Source organism: Eulemur rufifrons, chromosome 13 (genome assembly GCF_041146395.1).
Source record: "Eulemur rufifrons isolate Redbay chromosome 13, OSU_ERuf_1, whole genome shotgun sequence".
NCBI classification, from domain to species: Eukaryota; Metazoa; Chordata; class Mammalia; order Primates; family Lemuridae; genus Eulemur; species Eulemur rufifrons.
The window spans coordinates 12,324,100-12,349,501 of NC_090995.1; the positions used below are offsets into that span (position 1 = coordinate 12,324,100).

The 25,402-nt window shown below is 45.3% G+C and overlaps 1 protein-coding gene across 1 annotated transcript in view; it reads right to left on the minus strand.

Moving 5' to 3' along the window:
• The window catches only part of CDS1 (CDP-diacylglycerol synthase 1), a 41,470-nt gene extending 19,802 nt beyond the window's left edge, over positions 1-21,668 (minus strand). The window contains exons 1-4 of the mRNA XM_069485546.1: positions 21,552-21,668; positions 8,081-8,208; positions 6,311-6,407; positions 1,248-1,345 (exon numbers count right to left, since the gene is read on the minus strand). Coding sequence (XP_069341647.1) covers positions 1,248-1,345; positions 6,311-6,407; positions 8,081-8,208; positions 21,552-21,668 — 440 coding nt within the window. The remainder of the gene's footprint in view (positions 1-1,247; positions 1,346-6,310; positions 6,408-8,080; positions 8,209-21,551) is intronic.
• Between the last annotated feature and the right edge of the window lie 3,734 nt (positions 21,669-25,402).

The following is a 25,402-nucleotide window of genomic DNA, read 5'->3' on the forward strand; positions in this document are numbered from 1 at the left end:
TTGACACCTCCGTAAGGCAGTCAAGGCCTGACCTAGCCCACCCATCTCACTTTTTGCCCACTGTTCTCTAATCAATGCCTTCTGCTCAGAAGGGTCAGGAATGTCCCACCGTCTGTAGCACATGCTCCACCTGTCCCACATCCAGAAACTGACGGGTGCTGCTTCTCTACCTAGAAGCCACTTCTCTGCCCAAAGCCTGCCCATTTCAACAATCAGCCTCCCTCTCACCTCTTCTATGAAGGCTCCTGCAATCACTGGTGCCCAGCCTGATTTATCTTTCCTTTTTCTACACTTAGAATCAATCCTGCATGGTTTGGCGTTTCATTATTCTCCAATTATTTTATCTACCTAACATTTCTTGTATACTTTACCGCTCATAAAGAAACCTGCTAGAAGAAAAATCAGCCATTTCCCCAATCAAGAAACTTCTTTTTGACTATTCTGAACCCTACCTGTTAAGTAAGACACCGGCTCCTTGCTGATACTAATTAAAGCAACTATATTAAAATGCATGGCCACTTAGGTTAAATATATAAACTATAATATTATCATGTTTCCTGGACAACGTCTTCATAGCTATAAATTATACCTGAAACGTTTTGAAAAGATATAAAACTTTAAATGTTAAAATCCTTTAGTGATTTTCTTCTTACTAACTACAAGCGCTTGTGTGTGTGTGTATGTGTGTATGTATGTGTGTGTGTGTGTGTGTATATATATATATATAAAATATTTTGTGTGTTCTCACGTCAACTGAGGGGAAATAAAGCAAAAGATTATACAGACAGGACGATCTCTTGAGCCCAGGAGTTTGAGGTTGCTGTGAGCTAGGCTGACGCCACGGCACTCTAGCCCGGGCGACAGAATGAGACTGTCTCAAAAAAAGAAAAAAAAAAAAAGGAAAGAAAAGAAAAGCAAAAGATCATTAGTAAAAGTTTTATTAAAATCACAATTATAAAGGACATAAAAATTGTCCAATATAATGTTTAGTTTTTTTAAAAGGACAAGAATGATGTAATATTCAACATAAATTAGACATCTCTACAAAGACTGAAATATGAGACGTGAAAAAAGTGTTGGAGTGGGAAAGATAAAGGTGATATCCAATTACATTTTTTAAATTTACCTTTCTCCAAAATCAATCTATTAGATAAACTGAGTGGATATGGACTGAGCAGGATGTTTCCTTTATAAACTTCAGAAATAAACCAGATTTTCGTATCTGAACCAGCTTCACGCTTACTTACCAGCTTAGTGTTCTGAACCACGGTAGGTCGTAAGACCGGTAGACTCTGTAACCTATAGTGATAATTTCATGGAAGCATTTCACTTGGATGCTCAGAACCTGAAACCAAGAGAAAACATTAACACACTAACACATTTCTCAATGTTTACATGTGTGCTTAATCATGTAATAAAGCAGCTTATTATACATATTTTAAAAACCTTAATCTACCAATTCTTAATGATTCTAAAGGCCAGTAACAAAAATGCAATACTCAGTATCTTTAAAATCAAATGCTATGCCCCAAAGCGGCAAGCAAATGCCGTCTTATTCAAAAAGGTTGGAAAGGTCCTTCCCCAAAGGGTGGCACTGGAGTTTAGGGTGCGAGGGGTCAAGTCTGGCTGGTCACAGCTGACCAAACTCTACTCCCTGCCCCCTGCTTCAGGTCTTGAGATCAAGCTTCTCAAGACAGAATCTTTTTCTCCAAATTTGTCCATTACATCTCTGGAGAAATCCTAGGAAAACGATCACCTGTGAAATTTTGCTCGTAGTATATATATATTTATTTGTAACCATACAAATGGTTAAAATATCTTCTACCCGATCACCCAGCGCTTGGGCATGGTCTTTTCATCCTACCGACTGTGCCCACTCTCCCAGAGCCAGCTGCTCTCTGGTCGATCTAAGCTGTGCTAATTTGGCAAATTATAAGCAGCCTTCGACAACTGCAGCGACTTTGGCCGGTCCACTGAGTTTACGCAGTTCTATTTACACAGTGTCCTAAACACACGCCCATTAAACGGGCTTATAGTTATGAATTCCTTCTTGATGTTCTAATTTAGCAGTCCTGCACACTGCTGTACCGGCCGATCTAGGTGACAGCAGTTTCTCAGGATGTGGCATTAGATCCAGTGTTTGGCTTACGTTAATTCAAGACTCAAAGAGCAAATGACAAGTTGAACACTTATTATCAGGAACTAAGAGGTCAAAATCTTTGTAAATATGGCAGACTAACTTTTTCAACCTCTAGAGAACATCCCCAAAGGTATGGTTGTTAGAGCCCTCAAGCTAAGAATGGATTTTTATATTTTTAAAGAGTTAAAAAAAAAAAAAATCTAAGATTATGTGACAGGAACATATACAGATCCTAAACACCTAAAATATTACTATCTGATCCTTTACAGAAAAAGCTTACCAGACTTTATCTGAAGATATACTTTCATTTAAAGTAGGACTTCTTTTTAAGATTTTCACAAATTAGCTTTCCCAAGCCTACCGTTCGGGATATTCTTGAGCTATTTTTCCCATTATATCTATTATTAATACACGTCCAATCACATACTTAAAAAAGTAAATGTGTCCCCCCTCAGCCACATGATAAAAAAAAAAAATTACACCAAACTACCATAAACAGTACCTATAGGAGAAAGTCACAGATGTGTTGTCATGTAAAGAGAAGAGGAAATTTAAATGCTGCCATTTACATAATCTTTGTACACAGTCGCAGAATGGGGACAGTGCTCAACGTTAAGTGGCAAAGCCATGCTATTTATAGAACCAAAGGGCTTTTAAAACACCGAATGACGAACACGATGTCTATGAGCACGCTTGCTAGAGAGCACCCATTAGCACTGTATGATATGCTACTGACTGGAGGGAAAAAAGAGCATTTTTCATAGCACATATATGCTTATATGCTCATTAATTAAAGCTTGCAAAGAGAACTTTCAGTATCTTCTATATGTTCACTTCTATCTTTAAATCAAAATATGCTTTAGTAACCCCACCACTGAGAAAGTGCGATTCCAAGCTGTGAATACAACAATTAAAGAACTATAAATAGAAGGTTAAAGGAAAAGGGATCCTGTTGGGGAAGATGAGTTCGCATTCCATCTTAAAACAGCAGCTATCATTTCCTGGAAGTTTTTAATAAAACTATCTTGAATTAGTCATTTTTGAGTACCGACACCGTAAGACAAAGGCAAACTAGGCATAATGTGTACTTCTCAAAATATAAATGATCTAGGAATCATTTAGGAATTTAGGATTTAGGAATATGAACATAGTGAGACTTTAAAATACATAAAAGTAATCCCAGTTGAGTACCAACTATGTGTATCATCCATGTACCCCTAACATAAATATCATATAAATATAATATGTATGTACACACATGTACGTACATACAATAAACTTAAGCAGTAACAATTCAAATCTACTTTAGATCTTTAATATTCTTATTTTCTTCTTTGATTAAACTCACCAATCAAAGCAAATAACTAGTAATAAAATCATATTTCCTTTCATAGCAGAAAAAAATTTTAAAAGCCAAAGTACTTTAAGCATGCTTAAGAGTCTCTTTTAAAAAATCAGGATCCAAATGTATGCACGAATACCTTTAAAAGTGTTGTGAATTTTGTCCTAACAGAGTGGCTAAAAAATAGTCTTTATCCACAAATTCCTGCCCTAGTTATCATACTCCACAGTTTAGTTTGGAGAAAAACATAACTTACTCACAGGGGAGCCCACCGAACCAGCCTAAGTCAGTACGCCTAGGATACTGGTGATTTGCAATATCTTACATCAAAATTTTCCTCTAAAGGGGGAATAACAACTCAAATGATCCCCAACAGTTTCAATGGCTCCTCACTGCTTTCCAAATAAAACCCAAACTTCTCATAGGATTGCAAGGCCCTCCAGAATCTGATCCCTAATTATTTTTCCAGGTTCAAAGGCCCTAAGCGCAAGGAAAAAACACCTTTTTCTGGCACACCTGGCCACTGGGGACCCTTGGTCACAGTGCTCCCTCTGCCCAAGGGATGGCTCAAGGTCCCACCCAAAGGTCCCTCCATCCACAAAGCCGCATGGAGCTTCCTGCCCTCCCTTGGTGCCTTCTTGCCCAGGCCTGCTGGCTCGCCACACAGCAGTGCAAAGTGCCCTGCACGCAACCACTTCTGAAACGCTCGTGTCCCAGGGACCACGGTGGCCACCTGAGCTCTCGGCAGGTTGAGGGACAGACGGCTGGGAGGTGGGCGCCCTTCTCTGGGGACCGCACCTGGACGACTGCCCGCCTGGCTTTCAGAACCTGCACCTTCTGCCCTCACGTTAAGTCTGCCCTGTCCGTTTCCCAAGTAAGAAAAAGCACTTTAAGATGCTGGCAAATTAACAGAACAAAGAAAGTAATTCCTCATTCCTTTTCATTATCTTGAGATCCCCCAAGGAAGTACAAAATTAACAAGAGGACAAAAAGAAGAGCAAAACAGGCTTCGTGATGCTCATGAAAGACACTTTCAGTGGTTTCAGGAGTTGATGGAATTTTATTTAATCGTGTCTAATTTCGCTTCGAAACTTATTCTTTTATAAAACAAAAGGAAAATCGTATCATATTGCTCGTAAGCCCATGAGCTGCGAATGGAATGGAGCGTGGAGGCGGGAGGCCGGGGAGATGGGCACGCACATCTCCGAGTGGGCGAGAGCGGCCGGAGATCAAGGAGGTGAGCATGGGCAGAGGCCGAATTAACTGATAAGGGAGGAAGAAAGCAACAGTAACAACGATCATTAAAAAGCGAGACACGCCGCACACGTGAGAGCAGGCTGTCGCCCGTCACTGCGAACCCACGCTCGGCACTTTGTTAAGTGCTTGATAAATTTGCTGGACAAACGCATTTCTCCTTCTCATTCCCAACACTTTGGGCTCCAGATGTTTCACGCTTCTTTAGACATCAAAGCTTCTGCACACAGAAATCCTCTGCCTGTGACGATCCCTCCGCCAAGCTCCTCCCTGCACCTTGACCTTCAGACAGCAGCTCACTTGCTCAGCACCACGCCCCGGAGAGTCTCTGGTTCCCTCTCGGCTCCCAGCACCCTTTCCTACAAACGCTCACCGCGGTTTGCAATTGTATGTGTGGTCATGTGTTGCTTAACCATGGGGAGAACTTCTGAAATACGCGTCGTGAGGCCATCTCGTCGCTGTGGGAGCACGGAGCGCACTTACAAAAACCCAGACGCGCAGCCTGCCGCACACCCAGCCGTGCGGTGCACACAGCCCGCGGCTCCCCGGCCACCCTCCTGCGCGGCCGGTTACCCACCGAATACGGCCCACGAACGGAACACAGGGCACTAGGTGGTGGGAACTTTCCAGCTCCATCGTCATCGCACGGGGCCACCGTCATGTCTGTGGTCCATCACTGACCAAAGTGTCCTAGGTGGCAATGGCTGTATATTTATGATAAACTCTTTAAGGTGTAAACAGTGAGCCACGTGAAGGCAGAGACGGGGACGTCTTTGTCAGTACCACCGTGTCATACCCCAGAACCAACATAACGCCTGGCACATACATGGCGCCCTGCAAGCACTTCTTAGATGAATTAAGAGCTTCAAATACTTGTTCAGCTTCAGGACTTGTTGGGCTTCCCACACACAACAAAACCCAAAACTCCCAGCATGGCTTCTACCCGCCTCTCCTGGTCTCATCCCTAGACCCCCTCCGCATGCACCACCTGCAGACCCTCCACTGGAGCACGTTCTCTCACTGCCTCCGTGCCTGGCCCGTGACACGTCCCTGTCTGGTCTTCGGGACTCAGCTTTGGCCCCGTCTCTTCGGGAAGCCCCCCGCCTCCCCCGCAGACCGGACCAGGGGCTTCTCCACTGTGCTGTCCTAGCGTGTTCCATCGCAGGACCCACCCCGCTTACTGACCGCACTACTTACGCACATGGCTACTTGCATGTCTCTGCCACTTCGCTGAGTCCCTTGAAATCAGGGCTCTAGCTAGTGGCCATATACGTTGCAGCTGCGTGTACCTCTGTCGTATCTAACACTTGGCGCAACGTCGGACACACAGACACGTATGTACCATGCGAATCTGGCCTCTGCTGAACCAACACATTCAACAGTCACTTTGCAAACAGAAAAGATTAGTTCAGATCATTCCATGAACTAGAAGACACTTTTAAAGAAACTGAAGTTGCTGTTACCCAGTCTTGAATTACCATCATTCTTTTTTGTGACATGGTTACATTACTTCAATCATGGATAAATGATGAAAAACAAACCAAGAGACACGTAAGGAAATGTCAAACACTTACCAGAAGCATCAGCATGAAGGATCCCATATAGATGATCAGGAAAAACAAGGAAATCATAGTTAGAGTCAGAATTCCACGAATCCACCAGTTTTTCCACCTACAGAGAAAGTGTTTGCAGAGTTAGTATTTAATGGGTTTTTTTTTTTTTTTTTTAACTTTTCGTGTGGTTTCCGTATTGAGTCGCCGGACTTACAAATTTTTCCTAACGATACTTTAAGACTCTCCTACTTCACTTTACATAATAAGAACAAACAATGTTCACTCTCTGAGAGAGAAATTAAATTTTATTTTTGTTAAATGTGAGTGGGGATGGATCATGAGGTTAGGCAGTGAGGTGGTCAAGGGGGGTGTGAAGGTCAGGCGTCCCACCGGGAAGACGGGACTGACAGCACATCCCGGCGGTGAGAAAAAGTGATGAAGGATGAGACGGAACTAAAACTGGAAAGCACAGTGGTTCCCGGGAAATAAAGGAGCGAGGTGCCAGTGATCCCAGAGGTCGGTCCCTGAGGATAAGGACACATGGATGGATCCTTCCTTGTATTGCTCCAAGTGCGCTGCCTGCTCGCCTTGATTAGGGGCAGAATCTTGGGCAGAAAAGTATTTTCTTACCCTCCGTAGAGCAGAGCGTCCCTGCACCTACCCTGCTGGTTCCTGCCGTGCTGAGAACTGATGTCCCTCGACTGTTCTCTGCGAGGGCCTGGGATGCCCGACTGCCCCACCCCCCACACACCAGGAGCCGCACGCTCCACCACCAGTGCACGACACAAACAGCATCACTGCTTGCGTGAGGTGTCATGAACAATGCTGGCAGCCATTGTATGAAAAAACCCAGAACGATTCAAATACATAGATGGTGATTTCTGAAGGCACCTACCTGTACATGGATGATGATTTCTGAATCTAAAATTGTTGCTGTCTTTAAGACTTATCTGATTTTTATTAATTCAAATGACAGCATTTAAATTACAAGAGATTTTGATTCAGTTTAAAGTCCAGTAACATATATACACTGTATTCTAAGCACAGGGCCTCACTGTCTTACGACAGAAATATCAGCTGTTTTCATCCATTTATAAGATACTGATGACATTCCTTGCTTTCAATCTCTCTCCTATATAGATACTTTCAACTAACTACTCTCCTTCAAATACCCTCTTTATCATGTCATCTCTGCAAAGATCCAAAATGCCAAAACATTAAGTCCACAAACTTTTCTTCTAGCTTCCACAGTTTGTCACGAGGTAGTCAAATTGAACCACCCAACTTTATTTCCCTTTACTGTTTAACAAACTACATAGACTCATAAATTTCTTGTGAGACTACAAGCTCAGAGGCTGAAGTAAAAATGGGTGGAGAGTCAAAAATGCGATGGCCGCCAGGTACAGTGGCTCATGCCCGTAATCCCAGCACCTTGGGAGGCTGAGGTGGGAGGATCACTTGAGGCCAGGAGTTGGAGTCGAGCCTCAGCAATACAGTGAGATCCAGTCTCTACAAAAAAGTTTTTTAAAAATTAGCCGGGCGTGATAGCACATGCCTATAGTCCTAGATACTTGGGAGGCTGAGACAAAGGGATTCACTTAAGCCCAGGACTTCAAGCTTGCTGTGAGTTTTGACTGTGCCACTGCACTCCAGCCTGGGTGACAGAGCGAGACCCTGTCTCCAAAAACAAAAATAGTTCCCATAGTTCCCAAACTTATAAAAAGTCAAAATTATTACATGCACAAGGATAACCTCAAAGCTTATCTTATGCACATCTTCCTGGAATCATACCTTGAAGATAAACCAGATAGAGCTTTCTTGAGAATCTCGGGGGTTCTATCTGAGGATGGTGGAATTTCTGGAATATCAGAATCTGTTCTGGAATCCAAATCTCCATATCTGTCATCAATATCTGTTTCCTAAAATGGAAAAAGAGAGATACATCACTGTGCAAAATAATGTTTAAAAAAGCACGTTTGCCAAGGCATTTATTTATTGTTCAGTGTGTGAAATTTTAGTTATATAATCTGAAAAAAAGAAACAACTATGAACTCATCTTGAACATCCAAGCACTGTTATACTTTTGTTAGGAAAGTTTATCTCTGCTAAAATCTGTCTATATAAAGGATCACTTTAAACCGAAGACACAAAAGCAGCTCATATACTTTCAAAATCAGAAATTTATCCCCCCAAAATGAATTATGTATCGTTTTGCTACTGAACTGGAAGAACATGGTGTTATTTCCATGTATTTCATGTAGATTCTCATCAGCTGCTCACAGTCCCTTTTTAGATTTGATTACAATCAAAGTATCAATAATAAGAGTAATATCTATAATCCTAGCAATCTGGGAGGCTGAGGCAGGTGGATTGTTTGAGCTCAGCAGATCGAGACCAGCCTGAGCAAAAGCAAGACCCCATCTCTACTTAAAAAAAAAAAATAGAAAGAAATTATATGGACAACTAAAAATATATATAGAAAAATTAGCCGGGCATGGTGGCGCATGCCTGTAGTCCCAGCTACTTGGGAGACTGAAGGAGGAAGATGGCCTGAGCTCAGGAGTTTGAGGTTGCTGTGAGCTAGGCTGACGCCACGGCACTCTAGCCTGGGCAACAGAGTGAGACGGTCTCAAAAAAAAAAAAAAAAAAAATAGTAAGAGTAATATCTTACATGAACATAGCATTTTATATATATTAATACTTTTAAGCATGAACTTCTATCATTTCTATTAGATCCTTAAGAGAAAATCCCAATGAAGCAGGTCAAACAGACATTTCTATTTTAGCAATAGGTAAACTATGATCAAAAGCATTTGCTTTGGTGGTGAGACGTTTTAAAAAGTTACTTAAAACCCAAACTGATTTCTAAGAGTGCATGTACCGGAGCTGTGTGTATATGCTGGGGGGAGGCGGGGTGGCAGGGAGCGCCAGGCCCTTCGACAAAAGGTGGTCACTGCAAATTTCCAGGGATAGGGTGGTCAAAGCAATTTTAAGACCAGAAACGTCATACAATGCTCAGTTTGAAATCGTTCATTCTGCTGCAATCTAACAGTTTCTACTCCCGTGTCCTCCCTCTCCTCCATTCTCTCAACCCCACCCTGGTAACCTTTACTACAGGGCGCCAAACACACAGACACCTTAGGAGAGCGTTTCACGGAGAAACCGGAGCAAGGGAGCTGAACCCGGGTAGAGGAAATACAAGCAGATGAAGCAATGAGCACAACACCGAGCCAGGAATAATCCTAGGAATAAAAGCGACTGGGAATTTGGAATACTGAGAATCTCAACCCAAACTCAGCCTTTATTAGTGCCAAACCTGTGGCAAATGTCATCGCCCCTTTTAACTGTTTCTTCATCCATAAAATGAAGCATTTAATGTAGTGCCGATGACTCAGTAAATTCAATCAGTGGTGAGCTACTACGATGACTGAATTAAGTCTTCTAATTCCTCATTAAGTGGCTTACCAAATAAAGTTTTAGCCTTTGGGGAGTATTTTCAGTTTCAGAAAGAAATACATTTTAGTTTAATAACTTTATTAAACAATTATGAAATTAAACGTCACTGTACCAAAAATGACAAATGAAAGAGACATGCTGAATTCCCACTGTGACACTGAGAGGCCGCTGGCCCTGAGGCAGCTCAGATAGAGAGACGTTGACTAATGAACAACCAGACACAACGCCCCCTCTGAAAATATCGGGGTACCTGCTGTCAGTCTGACATGCCAGAGGGCTCTGACATCTGGAACGGCGGTCCCCAACCTTTCTGGCACCAGGGACCGGTTTCATGGAAGACAATTTTTCCACGGGCTAGGGGGAGGGATGGGTTCAGGATGATCCAAGTGCATTACATTTATTGTACAGTCAAAGCTCTCTGCTAATGATGATCTGTATTTGCAGCTGCTCCCCAGCACTAGCATCACCACCCCAGCTGCACCTCACATCAGCAGCTGCACTAGATTCTCATAAGGACCAACCTAGATCCCTCGCATGTGCAGTTTGCGGTAGGGTTCACGCTCCTAAGAGAATCTGATCCGCCCCTGATCACTCAGGGGGAGGAGCTTATGCAGTGATGTGAGCGATGGGGAGCGGCTGTAAAGACAGATGAAGCTTCACTCGCTCACCCGCCACTTAGCTCCTGCTGTGTGGCCCAGTTACTATCAGGCTACAGACTGGTACCAGGCCACGGCCCATGGTCTGGGGACCACGGATCTACAACAATGAAATGCATCACTTTTTTTCCCCCCACCACTTTCTTTTCACCGTCAATAACCCAGAGTGCGGAATGGGCTGGCTTGAGTGGCAGGGGAGATGGCGGCTAATGAAGTAGTTCTCTGAGGCAACATCACCCCGGTACGGAGAGAACCCCAGACGAGGAATCACCAGTTACCAGCACTAACCCCACCTCTACCCTAACTGGCAGTGTGACAAAGGGCAGATCACTTAACTTCAAGGCAACTCATCAGGCAGCAGTTTCCTCTCTTACAAAACACTAAAGCTCTGGGCTAGCATTCAAACTGCGCTCCTCAAAACTGTGAAGTTTTCTGCAACCCACTTCAAAGCCACCTGGCAATAATGGTGACGTGCCACAACCCTCCCACCCCACCCTCAACAAAGCTGTCCTGCTTTAATTCACATTACTGAAGTTTCTGGTATCTACTTTACATCCTTTAGAGGTTTCTGAGCAAGGCAAGAAATTCTCTAAAACCTCTAAAGGATATCAAATAAAAATTTAAAATTTAACTAGGCTTCTTCAATTTCATTCTAATAAAGAATAAAAGATAATTCCTACATAGTATCATTTCCAGAGCAATGTTGCTCATCTACAGAATCAGGAGAAGGGACCCTTGTTTTTCTGCGTTTCCTGCATAGACTCTGTAACAAAGACGCTAGACTTGAAAAGGAAAACAAGAGTGAGATTGGAGATGGGGGAAAGAAGGAAGCAGGCGTAGTACTTTTAATGATCAACTTAAGAGCCACGTGGCATTGTGCATGCTAAATGAAGGTATTTAAAATGTTTAAGAGAACCTAAAACTTAGGAACAACTTCTCAAGCTTTTAATTTAAACATGATGGCCCTCAAATTTCCCTCTTGGGTTCTCCCACCACCACCGGGTCATCTCACACACCCCTGTGGCTTCCTTCCCACCCGGTCACACCAACAACTCCCCCTAAACCTGCATCTCTGGCTCCCAATGTGCAAGCTCCCGGTGGGTTTTCCACCAGCACCACCTGAAACTCAAGCGAACTGACTTCTCTCTCTTCGACATCAAACTGCTGTCTCCTTCTGTGTTTCCTACCACAGAGAGACAAATGTACACGTACGGCAGGATGAGGCAAATTCACCAAAATCTCCACAATTGTTAAATTTAAGTGCTGGATACACTGTGACCATGGTGCTAACTTTTTAACTTTCTATATTATTAAAAAGTTATAATGAACAGCTAGGAAAAAAATTTAAAAACTAATCTTGGGGCTCAGGACACACCACCCCAAAATGTGACTGTAGGAAATCCAAATAGGCCACTCCAAAATATACTTCTTCGGCGTATTTTGAGCTTATAAATCTGAGAAACTGCAGACACGGCGATATCGCTGAAAAGCTGTTCTTTTGTAAAAGAAATTGGTATCTACAAAGGAAATGTACATTAGTAAAGTGTCTGTATAGGGAAGAAGCCTGCCCCAGACAAGTTTTACTACCTGAGAGATTTTATCTGCATAACAAGACAACCTTTATTCACCACGCCCCTCCTCCCCTTACCCTCCCATAGCTCACTGTGGCCACACCCTCCAGAAGCCCCATGTCCCCACTCCTTTCGGTAGCTCAGCATGCTACGTGAACTCCAATCATCTGGCCCTTCTCTGAGTATGTTCTGTGGGACTCCCATGCATAGATACGCAACTAAACATGGTTTTTCTCCTGTTAATTATCTTATGTCAATTTAATCTGTAGCCCAGCCAAAAAACCTAGAAGGGTGTAGGGAAGCCGTTTTTCACTCCTCTACACGAAACAATAAACCTTTCAAGGACACAAACCTGTGTTGTAAACTTACCAAGAGAAAGGAGGAAACGAAAAACACAAAATTCAAGTTGTGATTACCTCTGAGAGGATAGGCCAGCCAGGTCACGAGCTAGTAGGTGCCCAGGTGTTTCTCGTATCATCGTCTTTTTGTAGCAGTTCCGTATTTATTACAAGCAGTATAAATTATTGTAAATAGGACTGCCATGGGCAGAATTCCAGGGGACACTGTCTACCTTGAACGCCACACGAATAGAGTCCCACAGAGTTCTTCAAAGCCTCAACCCTGAGACAGCCCGTGTACAAGCACAGTAAGTGGGCGGAAAGCAAACAAAACCACAACCTTGAAAGAGACATGAGTCTAATTTCGTTCCCCAGATCTGGATTTTTATACATGGAGACAAAATGTTAAGTCCCAGATGGGCTTTAGTATTTACTGTCCCCACAGCTCCACGGTTGTTTTGGAAACAACCTGCTTGGGACAGGAAGGTGGCAGCGAGCCCAGCCTTAATTGCCAAGGTGTTTGGTTCCACCTGGGCCAGCAAGATGACGAAGTCAGACTGCCTGGGTCAGCCTTACCTGAAGCTCCTCAACAGCTGGCCATGGGTCCCAACAAACGAAGGGGATTGCAGCCACGGCCAGGAAGCAGAAGAGCAACACCGCTTCCCTGCAAAAAACCAAGTTTGCAAAAAAACAGCTACAACCTTCCATAGGTGTGAGCCCTTCACACTGGACAGGACTCCTGTTTTCCCCATCCTGTGCCTTTCCATGTCGTATTTTAAGAGAAAGTTGAAAAGCTTAGTAGTTCTGACAAAGTCTTAAGCAAACAAACATTCAGTGACAAGACATGAAAAATAACTTTGACCTCTCTTTGAGGCTAAGAAAATAAGCAAGCGTTAACAACGACGGTGACCCTGACACACCTCAAGAACGATCAAAAACCAACTGGGTCGTCATGACATTAGTTCCTCTCCGTCCCTGGAGTTACTTCAAAATTGTGATGTCATTCTCATTAAGTAAGTTCTGGAACATTTCCCATCCAAATCAAAATGTAAACAGCTATAAAATGAAATAAAAGCTAATGATTTCTTCTCCTAATCAATCATCAAGGAAGCAAGGAAAGACTCCGAACGTTTTTTTTTTTGTTTTTAAATCCAGGTGCCCGAAATTACGGCATTACAGGTTTTCAGCTAAAAGTTTCTAGTCCCTTGCCAACATTTCACAGATTCAGAAGGAAAAAATGAGTCCAAAATCACACAGAGTAATAACAGAGTAAAACATTTCTTAAGCAAATGTTTTAATTGATTTTATAAATCTAGGGCCACAGACCTAAGCTATCCTTTAAATTTTTTAGTCAGAAATTTTAGGGTACACCCCAGCTGTAAATACTGTGTGATCATGAGCAGGGCATGTAAGGTTGTCAAATTTTAATTCTCTCAGGTGTAAACTAAGACGATCTCCCTGGTCCTCACAATTACTAAGAGATTTAAATTGCTATTAACTGTAAGCTAGCATTTTGCAAGTTGTAAATTATTTCACAATAATAGATTACTTTGTTACCATTATTCCATGCAGTGAAAGGCCACCATTCAAGATATCAGTATAGTCTACAATTAGCTGTTGAACAACAAATCCTGGTACCACCTCTTTTCTCAAAGAGTATAACGAGGCACAAAAAAAGGTGACCAGTCAAGTAGCATTTCACTTATAATCGGCACCCGACAAGCATTTCATGAATGCAAAGAACGAAACCAAGCCTCAGGAAATATGCTCATAATTTCCTCAATGACCTATTTTCCTTACACTGAATTCAAATCTGTATTTTTAGAAGACACACCCCCAAACACAAAATAGTTAAAGGAAAACAAACACACCAAACCCCCGTATTTATCTGTGGCACCCATGGAAAAAAACATGTGAAAGTCTGCTTTACAAAAATGCATATGCACAAACACATAATCATATTAAATGTGTGCATACGATTTTTCTTTATAACTTTCCAGAGGACTACTTTAAATTGTCCCACTTTTCCCCTCAAGATTTATGACAAAATGCTGTTTGCATTAAAAAAGAAAAGACATTTTGTATCTGAACAATATGAGCCCCTTTATTGTCAGGCCCAGAGAAGCGTTTAAAATGTGAGCACAGTCAGGTGTCGCTCTCCCCTTGAGCTAAAAACCTCTGGAAGCCACTTGCTCTGTGGACTCTAGGCTGACACCAAGTAGCCATAACATGCCACACGCTGGACACCGTAGGTCACACCCTACGGTTCAACAATGTACTGTATCTGCCCACTCCTTGTTCCCTTTGCCTTTAAAAACCTGCTGGTGACAAAGGTCAAATGGAGCCCTCCCCAAGGCACCTTGCAAGTTTGTCCCAGGCAGCTGTCCTCACTTTGGCTCAAGCAAACTCTTTAAATTCTATTTTGTGCCTCAGCTTCTTCCTTGAGGAAGACGGCATCAAAAAACCCACTGTGGCACACGTCCAGAGCTTAAAGTACTTGCTCACATCCTACGGTAAAACTTCTCAACTGTAAGAGGATGAATTGTTCAAAGTCAAGATCATCAGCAGTAAGTGAAAATTCATGTGGTAACACTAATGTGGTAACAGTATTCTCTAGAAATCCCTAGTATGAAACATACTTTAAAATGAGAAACCACCTCCCCTCACCCCCACGTAGCTTCCTGTCTACATTCACATGACTTTAGAATCCAGCTGTTTTGTTAGTCTAACTTCACTATTCCTGGAGACTCTTGCTAGGAGTTTGCCAACGTTTAGATCTGGTCTGTTTGGCCCCACGAAGGCTCATGCTGAAGTCCGACCCCCAGTGTTGGAGGTAGGGCCTGGCGGGAGGGGTCTGGGTCACAGGGGCGGATGCCCAGTCAAGTTTTTCTGGCAGGAGGGAGTTCAGGAGAACTGGCTGTTGACAAGAGCCTGGCTCCTCTCCCTCTTTCTGCGTCTTCCTTCCACTCTCACCCCGTGGTCTCTGCACACACCAGCTCCCCTTTGCTTTCCCCATGAGTGGAAGCTCCCCAGAGCCCTCACGGGAAGCAGAGGCTGGCACTGTGCTTCTTGTACGGCCTGCAGAACTGTGAGACAGATAAACCTCTTTTCTTTACAAAGTACCCAGCCTCAGGTGTTCCTTTACAGCGACACAACCAGAGTAAGAATTCACTATTCTTTACAAGAATTTCTAAAAGACACAACTCTTCAGAAGGAATTTTGGACAGTTTAGTCCAAAGATTCTTTGAACCTCTTGCCTTAAAAATCTTTGCATGGCTATTTCCACTGACCCCAAACTGCTGTTAATACAGTGTGACCCTTACCCAGGCCTAAGCAAGTCCCCACACTGCACAAACTTCCAGTCCTCTATGAAATCACACCTTGCCTTTCCCCCGGGACACTACTCCAAGCCACTGAGGAGCCGTCCTCCCTCGCTGCAGAAAGCCATACACTCAGCTCTGCCCTGTCACCTGGTTGGGCTGGTGACATCTGGGGCTTGGGCTGGTGACCTCTGGGAAGTCAACATCCAAAAAAAAAAAAGTTATTAAGTGAAATGAATACGCTGCAAATGATAAAAAGCTGAATCACGAAAATTATTTAGGTAGCAACGCTAACGATTGATCAACAATTAGGGACCATCAGCATGAACGGTATTCTGAAAACCCAGATCTAAACATTAATATTTTACTAATATTAATATTTTGCTAATGGCCTAGAATTAGATGAAAAATTATAGAAAATGTTCATTGCACTTCTAGGTGACATTACAGTGTGCCAAAATGAAGAAACAATTTATAAAGCCAAAACACGGTTTGGTGAACAAGTAGAGAAAATGTCGTGTTGGATCCTGGATTGGACCCCGGAGTGGTAACTGGACAGGAAAACAACTAGTGAAATCTGAACGAAGTCTGCAGTCTAATTAATAACATCACACCTACGTTCATTTCCCAAGTTTTGACAAATGTACCGTGGTCGCATGACGTGTGAACATTAGGGGAAGCTGAATGAAGGGCACATGGAAATGCTATTATCTTTGTAACTTTTCTTAAATCCAAACTATTCCAAAATTAAGAGTTTATTCTTAAAATATTAGCGTATTTATGAAAGAAACTACACACATCTCACGTGGGGAAGGACAGAAATTAACCGGTTTCTGGACTGGTTACCCCTCAACTTTGCAACCAAGATCTCTAAGCAGCAGGCCCACACACGAGCACGTCGGGGACTCCATCTGAGAGCGCACTATTATTCCACGTGGGCTCCCCTTTACCGGCCACAGCTGCAATGTGCGTCCTCGACTCTCCCACTTCTTGGTGAAGGAGGTAAAAATAGCTCACTCCAGTACACTTCTCTGACATACTTTGAGACGGCCGTTCGGAAGTGGCCCTGCAAAGCCGTCTTCTGCGGAGGAGACCTGCGTCCGCAGAGGATGTGCACTGACGAAGCCAGGCTGGCCTTCTCTCGTCCAGATTTAGGGAAGGTTAACTGAGACGCTGACACCTTTGAAGGTCTGAAGGAAACATTCACCACCTGGTCTCTCCGAGGGCTCCCACCTGCGCGGTTTCATCTCCGTGTCAAGACAACCTGTGTGAGCCAGCCGCCAGCCCTCCTCTTCTTCTCTCCCTCCCGTAACTCGTCTTGCCACACTACAACCAGATGTCGCACCATAGCGTGCCTTGGGCCATGCTCAGAACCCCCATTCTGGCCGGGCGCGGTGGCTCACGCCTGTAATCCCAGCACTCTGGGAGGCCGAGGCGGGTGGATCGCTCGAGGTCAGGGTTCGAGACCAGCCTGAGCAAGAGCGAGACCCCGTTTCTACTAAAAATAGAAAGAAATTATATGGACAGCTAAAAATATATATAAAAAAAATTAGCCGGGCATGGTGGTGCATACCTGTAGCCCCAGCCACTCGGGAGGCTGAGACAGGAGGATCGCTTGAGCCCAGGAGTTGGAGGTTGCTGTGAGCGAGGCTGAAGCCACGGCACTCAACCCTGGGCAACAGAGTGAGACTCTGTCTCAAAAAAAAGAAAACCCATTCTTTCTGTAACCTCACGAGGGCATATAAGCTCCTGTACCCCCTTGGGAGGTGGGGGTCCCCCTCCCACGCACGTTAACAAATTTGCATGCCACTGACCCTCTTAAGCTTCCTCTTGTCAGTTGACTTTTCAGCGAACCTTCAGTGGGTGAAGGGGAAGTTTTCGCTTTCCCTCTCGATGCTCCCCCCTCATCCAGCGGAGCTCCCCCATCCCACTTCCCTGCCCACCCTACACCGTTGTGAGCCACTTCAGTCCCGGCCTCGCTCAGTCTCTAATTCCTCACACATCCTTGACCTCTGGCATTCACCTGGCCTAAGTCACTCCCATTGCCTTTCTTCTCAACTATTAGAGGCTATTCCTACTACAGACAGTCAGTCACTGAGAGAAGCAAATAAAGATGTAAAAGTACTACCCCTAAGCTACTCTAGAAGTAGCGATTATTATACTATTACTGCTCCTGAATTCAGAACTATGCTAATCTGATACTCAACAAATTTGGGTTCAGCTGAGTCTTCACTGAGTTGGATAGTTCTATATAGCTCTACAATAGTTGTATCTTGTTCATTTCATATTATATTCCCTAAAAATGACACTCCAAACAGGTGCCAGTCATGGTATGATGTACCAGAGCAGTCCTGGCCTCTGACTGGGCAGGGACGGCTCTGCAACTTGCTCTAGGTCACTTTGCACAAAAAAATTATAACTGAGAGCAAGTTTATTATTCTTAACTATACATATAAGAATTGGGTTAAACTGTTTCTAAGATTCCTTGAAGCTCATTGGTACCACTTCACTGAGAAAAACAAAGGCACCAAACACGTTGATCTTCCCTCTTCTGCCTTTCAAAATGTTTCTACAGCCAGCCTCCATTCCTTCTTAAGGAAGGGGCATACACCTCTCTTTTCCTTCCTTGCATGCCCCAATCATCGATATTCCCTACCCCACATTTGATGTCTTTTTTCTAGGGCCCACCCATCCTTGCCAGCATCTTCACTTACTTGACTTTCATACACATACATACCTCCCCTCCCTTGAAAAGAAAAATCTTGGCCGGGCGTGGTGGCTCACGCCTGTAATCCTAGCACTCTGGGAGGCCGAGGTGGGCGGATCGTTTGAGCTCAGGAGTTCGAGACCAGCCTGAGCAAGAGCGAGACCCCACCTCTACTAAAAATAGAAAGAAATTATATGGACAGCTAAAAATATATATAGAAAAAAATTAGCCGGGCATGGTGGCGCATGCCTGTAGTCCCAGCTACTCGGGAGGCTGAGGCAGGAGGATCGCTTGAGCTCAGGAGTTTGAGGTTGCTGTGAGCTAGGCTGACGCCACGGCACTCACTCTAGCCTGGGCAACAGAGTGAGACTCTGTCTCAAAAAAAAAAAAAAAAAAAAAAAAAAAAGAAAAATCTTCACTTCATCCTCCTGTCCTCTCTAGCTGCCACCCTGCATTCCCTCCCTTTCACTGCCACTTTCTGACAACAACTAGCAACATTTCACCTCTCCATTTCCTCCCCCTAAAACCTGGCTTCTCCTAAGATCTTCTGCTGAATCCAGTGTTCTAAGCCTCAGCCCTTACCCCTAAGTACGACCGACAGATAATACCCTCCGGCAATCCCTCCTCCTTCAGCTCTCGGGATCCTCCTTATCTCCCCGGCTGCATCTCCAGCCCCGTGCCTGTCTCCAGCCCCGTGCCTGGAGTGCTGACTCGAGAAAAGCCCCACCTGTCCTTTGCCTAGAATGCCCTTCCCCCACCCTCGTCCACCTGGTGAGTCCCCAGGAATCTTTTAATTCCCACTCCGACCCTGGCCTGCAATTTATAGCTTTTCCTGTAATTTCCAGGTGTAGTCCAATTACGCCCTCTGTGCTAAAACTGAGCCTGTACATACTACTAATAAATCTAACTCATAGACGTCTCCTGGAGGGTCCCTTGAGGGGGTGGTCCTTGTCATCTTTCAAGTACCACTCCAGCATTTAACAGCTGGGAACACTGCCCTGCAGGTAAGAAGCACTGTTTCCACTTGCGAATTCTCTGGAGCACAGAGCCTTCTCTCAGCATAAGTCTGCAGTCCAGAACACTGGGAATGTCATGTTAATAAAATGATTATAAAAAGACTACAGAATGGCAATGCATGGAGGTGCATTATAACTGCAGAATATAATACCTCCTCCACTCTTTCATTAACTCCCCAAGAGTTCTGCCTTTACTGCAACTTCAACACAGAAGGCACTTAAAAGAGTGTGAATAGACCAAATATTAACCACTCTCTGAAGTGCAAACTGATTTTAAAATAGCCCTTGACCTGGAAATACAGGTGCGTTCAAATACACACCCTGATAAGAAAGGAGAGACAGAGGATAGAGTTCAACATCTCGAAGCTTGCCAAGTCAAGAGGTCCTTTGTGATAAACTCTGAAAGTACAGCAATACTTTAGATAATGTTTGAATATGTTCATCCTTGTCTAAGAAATCTCAACAAAACAGGTTACATATACCAACACCTACTTTCAGAAAATAAAACACAGCTGGACATGTATTAATGAAAACCCATACAGTACGGCGTTAATAAATAAATATGCAGTGAGGTAAGCCAGTCCCAGAGAGCTAGAGACAACAGTTCTGAGTCAAATCACACCACAGAAGTAGTGTGCTTTTAAATTCATTTTAAATACATTATGGTGTTAAAAAAAAAAACAAGGGTTATTTTATACATGGCTCCCTACACATGCTTCCTCTTAATAAAAGCTTGTTAGCTTTGTCAAGTTAAGGAAGTCAACATGGAGAAGCTGGTATTTCCTTGATTCTAAATTATACCAGTGCTCAAAACAAAACAAATCCCAATCTAATTAATTCTATTTTTGGTCTAGTTTCCAAGGCAGTTTTCACAAAGACTATTCTCAGCCCACTGCTTCTAGCTTTGTAACTTCAACCTTCAGCAGCTGGAAATTGTTATAATTTGTGTAATTCCTTGACACATGTGTTCTATCAGAGACTCATGGTACTCCACCTGCTAAAAGGGTAAGGAAAAAAAAAAAAGTGTTATCCCATTGATTCTAAAGTTCCAGTCCTGAGATCACTGTTAAGTTTATTATTTCATGCTACCAGGTGATACGCTCCTATTAGGGCTTTGTAACTTGGGTTACAGGTAAAGTTCATCAGCTTTGACTTTCAGGTGGAACCTTCCGCAAATCAAAACTGCCAGTGCGTCTGGGCAATGGTATAAATCAGAAGAAAGGGAACAGGAAACATAGGTTCTAGTTTCAAAAGGCACCGACTTGACCTTGAGCAATTCACTTCACTTGTGTAAGTCAAACTGCAACACCTACTTCCAAAAAAAAGTAGGTGTTGCACCTCTAGAAACAGGTGAAGTGTTTTGGGCTTCTCAAATAAAATGGAATTTTACAAACAAAAAGTTTTAGAAAACACATCTGTTCTCTGGCCCAATTTCCTAAGCCATCCGGTCCATAAAGTCATAAAACTAAATTCCTTCTAAAGTTCTTTCTTGCACCACTGTATTACGGAATATGCCTGAACTCTCTTTTTCTGGATTATTCTTAAATGGGAAACAAGGCTAATCTATGCAAGAGAGAGTGAAACAGCCTCATGAATTAACGTACCGGGTGAAATGAAATCTACTGGCAGACAGAAGAATCGCACTGTCTGCCTGGCACTCAAAAGCAGCTGGAAGATGACAACTGTGTCACGTGCGTGACACCCTCGAACCCCCAAAATCTATTATACTGAGAAAGGACAGGGGAAACGAAAGCGCTGATGGGGTAGCGAGGGAAGCCGAGCCTCCCGGATCCAGTAACAGGTTAGAACCGAAGGAGCCTGTCTTAAGTTCAGTCCTCGCTAACTTTGTCCCTTCTCCTGAGACGAGGCGCGAGGTGGCAGCTCCCGGGGTGGCCGGTTTCATCCTGATTCCAGTCGGTCCCAGATCCTCAGGAAGGGACTCAAGTGGGAAGCAGCTAAACCGAAGCCAAGGGGGACACGCAGCCACCCAGGGCAGCGGTCGCGGTCACCCTGGGAAACGCATCGTCGCCAGGGTCGGCGTTCTCGACCCCGCTCGGGACGGAGGAAACACCCTTCCCAAGGTGACAGCCCGCACCCTCACCTGACGTTCTGTGGGCCCCACCCTCGCTCCCAGGTGTCCCAGCCCAAACCAGGAACCGACCCGGGCGCGGGCGCGCGCCCCCCGCGGCTCCACTCACTTTGTCGCTGGTGCTCTCGGTTTCGTGGTCGCCGCCGGCCGCCTCTCCTTCGCGGGGTGGCGGCGCCCCCGCTCCCCCGGGGCCCGGGCAGCCTCCGCGGTGCCTCAGCTCCAGCATCTCTCGCTCCCGCGCCGCCGTGGCGGCCTCCAGCGCCCCGGAGCCGGAGCCGCGGGCTGGGTCTCGCCGGCGGGCCCCGCGGCCGCGCACTGGGCGTCCGGCAGCGCCGCGGCCACTAGCGCTCCCGCACCATGGAGCCGCCGCCGCCGCCGCCGCGCCGGGTCACCCCCAAAACGGCAGCAACGAGCGGGCGCTCGAGGCCGCCCCCTGAGCGAGCGCGGCGCCGGCCGAGCGGCAGCCTCGGGGTCCCGGCAGGCGCGGGGCGCACGGCCCGAGCCGAGACGGCGGGGACAGGCGGAGCGCGGTTGCCAGGTGCGCGTCCCCACGCCGAGGCCCGGGCGGGAGGAGGCGCAGGGGCGGGGTGGGCGGGAGGACGCGTGACCCGCTTGAGCGCCGCGAGGGGCGCGGGCTGCCCGGGCCGGCCCCGCCCCGCCCCGCCTCCCGGAGCCGGACTCGGCGTCCGCAGGTCCCGGCCCCGCCACCGCGCTCGGGTCCTGCCCCCCGCAGCCGGGTCACGCGCCGCAGGCCCCGCCCCGCCCCGCCCCTCCGCGCTGCACTGCGGCGCCCGCGGCCCCGCCCCCCGCGGGGAGGTGACGTCACCGGCCCCGCCCCTGCGCGCGCACAGGTGGGGGCTCGGGCGAAAGGTGGGGGGGGCGCGAGCGGGACCCGCGCGCAGCTCGGCGGGGAGAAGCGGGGACGCGCGGACGCGGCGCGGGGCTGGTCTACACCGACAGCCCCCGGCACTACCGCTGCAAACGACTCCACGGCCCGGCCGCCGCGGGTCGCCGCACCGCGTCGTGTCGCAGCTTCAGAGTCGGCCAGAAGCAGAAACTCGTCTGGCAGGACCGGCTCCTCGGCCCCGCGACATTCCTGCCGCGTGTCATCACCTGGAGCCCGGGAGGTGCCTTTGCCTCGCTGGGCGTCGGGGACCGGTTGGCCAGACCCGAGCGCTGCCTCCCAGAAACTCGGTGTTCACGCTCACAAAGTCGACTGCCCGGGGGACAGGGAAAGCCCGAGACGTCGTGGGGTGCAGTCGCCCCCCAGCTGGTCTCTGAGCACTCGTGGACCTTGGGCTGCTAAAGCTGGAACGGGAAGGGCACAAGATCCGCCTTAGTACTAGTCCAAATCCTGTTAGGAGGTGATTAGTTTTCTTGACGTGTATCTGTCACCTCATCATTACTGACAAGGTGACAAAGAAAAAAAAAAAAGCAAGCCTTCACACAAACACTCAGACAGTACAACGTTCAGGAGAGCATTCTCATAGAAATAAATCAACAGTATAAATTACTCAAGGTCATTACTGACGCAGTGAAAATGAGCAACGTGTTTTCGGAAAATTTAGTAACAAATAAGCAAAAACAAAAGTCAAAGTGGGGTGCATGGAGAAGCAGGACACAAGGACGTCATTTCACTTCAAACAAATCTTTAAAACTGTGGGTTCAGTTTGGGTTGCCTCATTTTCAAAAAGATGTGGAGAAATCATGATTTGTTCTTTACAGGGAGAGTTACAGAAATGACAGATCTAGCTCTTGCCCCAGTGCCAACCCCCACCACACTCAGGTGGTCAGCACTGTTTGTCGAAGAAGTGAGTGAAGAAATGAATGGATGTCAGAGGAACAGAGTCACAAGGGAAACATAGTCATGTGTCACTTAATGATGGGGATGTATACTGAGAAATGTGTTGGTAGACAATTTTGTCCTTTGTAAGCATCGTAAATGGTAGTTACACAAACCTAGATAGTGTAGCCTACCGCACACCTAGGCTGTGGGGTATAGCCTACTGCTGCTGGGCTACAAACTTGTACAGCCTGTTACTGTACTGTGTACTGTAGGCAACTGTTACGCAGTGGTATTTGTGTAGCTAAACAAATCTAAACATAGAACAGATACAGTAGAAATATGGTATTATAATCTTAGGGGCCACCGTTGTATATGTGGTCCGTTGTTGATCAAAATGTCATTATGCAGCACATGAATGTGGTGTTTATGGTTTCTTAATTTTAAAAAGTCTATGTTAGACTTACATATGTGCCCATTTTTCTTCATTTTTCACTTTATATGAGAAAGAGATTGATTTTAATATGCATTAACAGGGGCTCTAGAAATGACTTCTGTGTTTTATTTAAGAGATATTAATCACCTAAGTGAACATTTGGGAATAAACACCAATTGGATGTCGGGCAGATGTGGGGGGAGGGGATGGGTGTATACCTACATGATGAGTGTGATGTGTACTGTCTGGGGAATGGACAGGCCCGAAGCTCTGACTTGGGGGTGGGGGAGTGGGGGGGGCATGGGCAAGATACATAACCTAAACTTTTGTACCCCCATCATAAGCTGAAATTTAAAAAAAAGAGATATTACAATATATTCAACCACAACTGGTTTACTGAACTCTGTGTTCTCAGCCTTTTTCAATGTCTTTTTTCTTCTTCTTTTTCTTTTTTCTCTTATGTATTTTTACCTTTCATTTTTCTTCATTCGGGGAACTTATGTCCTCTACATTTATTGCATTTTTGTTTGGTGACACAGAATCTGATGCGTGATGGTTTCTAAGGCCTGCCCTGTTCATTTTGCTAGAACGAAAACCTGCTGAAGGGCATCATGTATGGGCCGAATCACAGAGGGGACACCCGGCCAACACTTTCTTGGTTGATTTTAAGATTTCCCACTTGAGTGATTCTGGAATTATTTCTAACTCCTAGAGAGGGATTTGCTAGGGAGGTGAGAGTAAGAGAGTGCTCACATTTATTATTTATATGATTTTTGTTTTAATTAGATGTTTTCTTTTTACCTTCTCTTTTGTCCAAAGTAGTGAGAGATGTTGCTTGAAGGAGTAAGAGTATGAGGTGGAGAGACTTTTTATCACTCCTCCCCAAGTGCCCTCAGAATGTTCCCTGGCTGATAACCGTGCCCCTCCTGGGTGGGAATCAGAGCTGCTCTCCACAACAGAGGCTCAAAGGCGCCTGGCTGGAATATCCCCAGCTTGCCAGGGAAACAAGAAATCTTCCTCGGCCAAGGGTTTCCGGTTGCTTAGATACCCGTGTTACAGCTTTTGTCGCTTGGCCTGTCTTACTCTGTTGCCCTCTGTCAGCTCTGTTTGTAAGCTGGAGGTGGTAATTTCCAATTCAGGCCTACCGGAGAAATATTTTGTGAAAAAAATACATTGAAGGACAATTTATGTTTACATTCTTATTTTTAATGCAAGTGCACAGGAAAACAACAATGTACTCTCAGGTACTGCAGTGAGAGAGCGTCAGAGGAGACAGTGAGGTAGCATAGTCACAAATACGGGATTTATATACCAACAACCCTGGGGTCGAATCACAGCTCCACTGCCTTCTAACTGTGACTTGATTGACTTTAAGCAACATTTGCGTCACACACAGCTGAAGCTAGATCCGAACTGGCGCACCCATTCAAAGTTAAGTGATAATTCTTTCCATAAAACTTTCCAAAGCACTTCCACATTCATTATTGCATGTGATCTATTCAATAATCTATTTGGTAGGCATCACAAACATTATTATTCCCATTTTACAAGAAAAAAAATCTTGAGGCTCAGATGTACAAATTTACAGGAGAAATTTAGGATTGCAATGTCCATTATTATACTTCAAATTCTGCGTGGTCCACCGTGTAGTGCAAATACATAGTAGCGGAAACAGGTTAACTTCTAAGAGGGGATAATCTGTTACAACAAGCACGTAAATGCTGAAGCCCGCCTGAGTTCC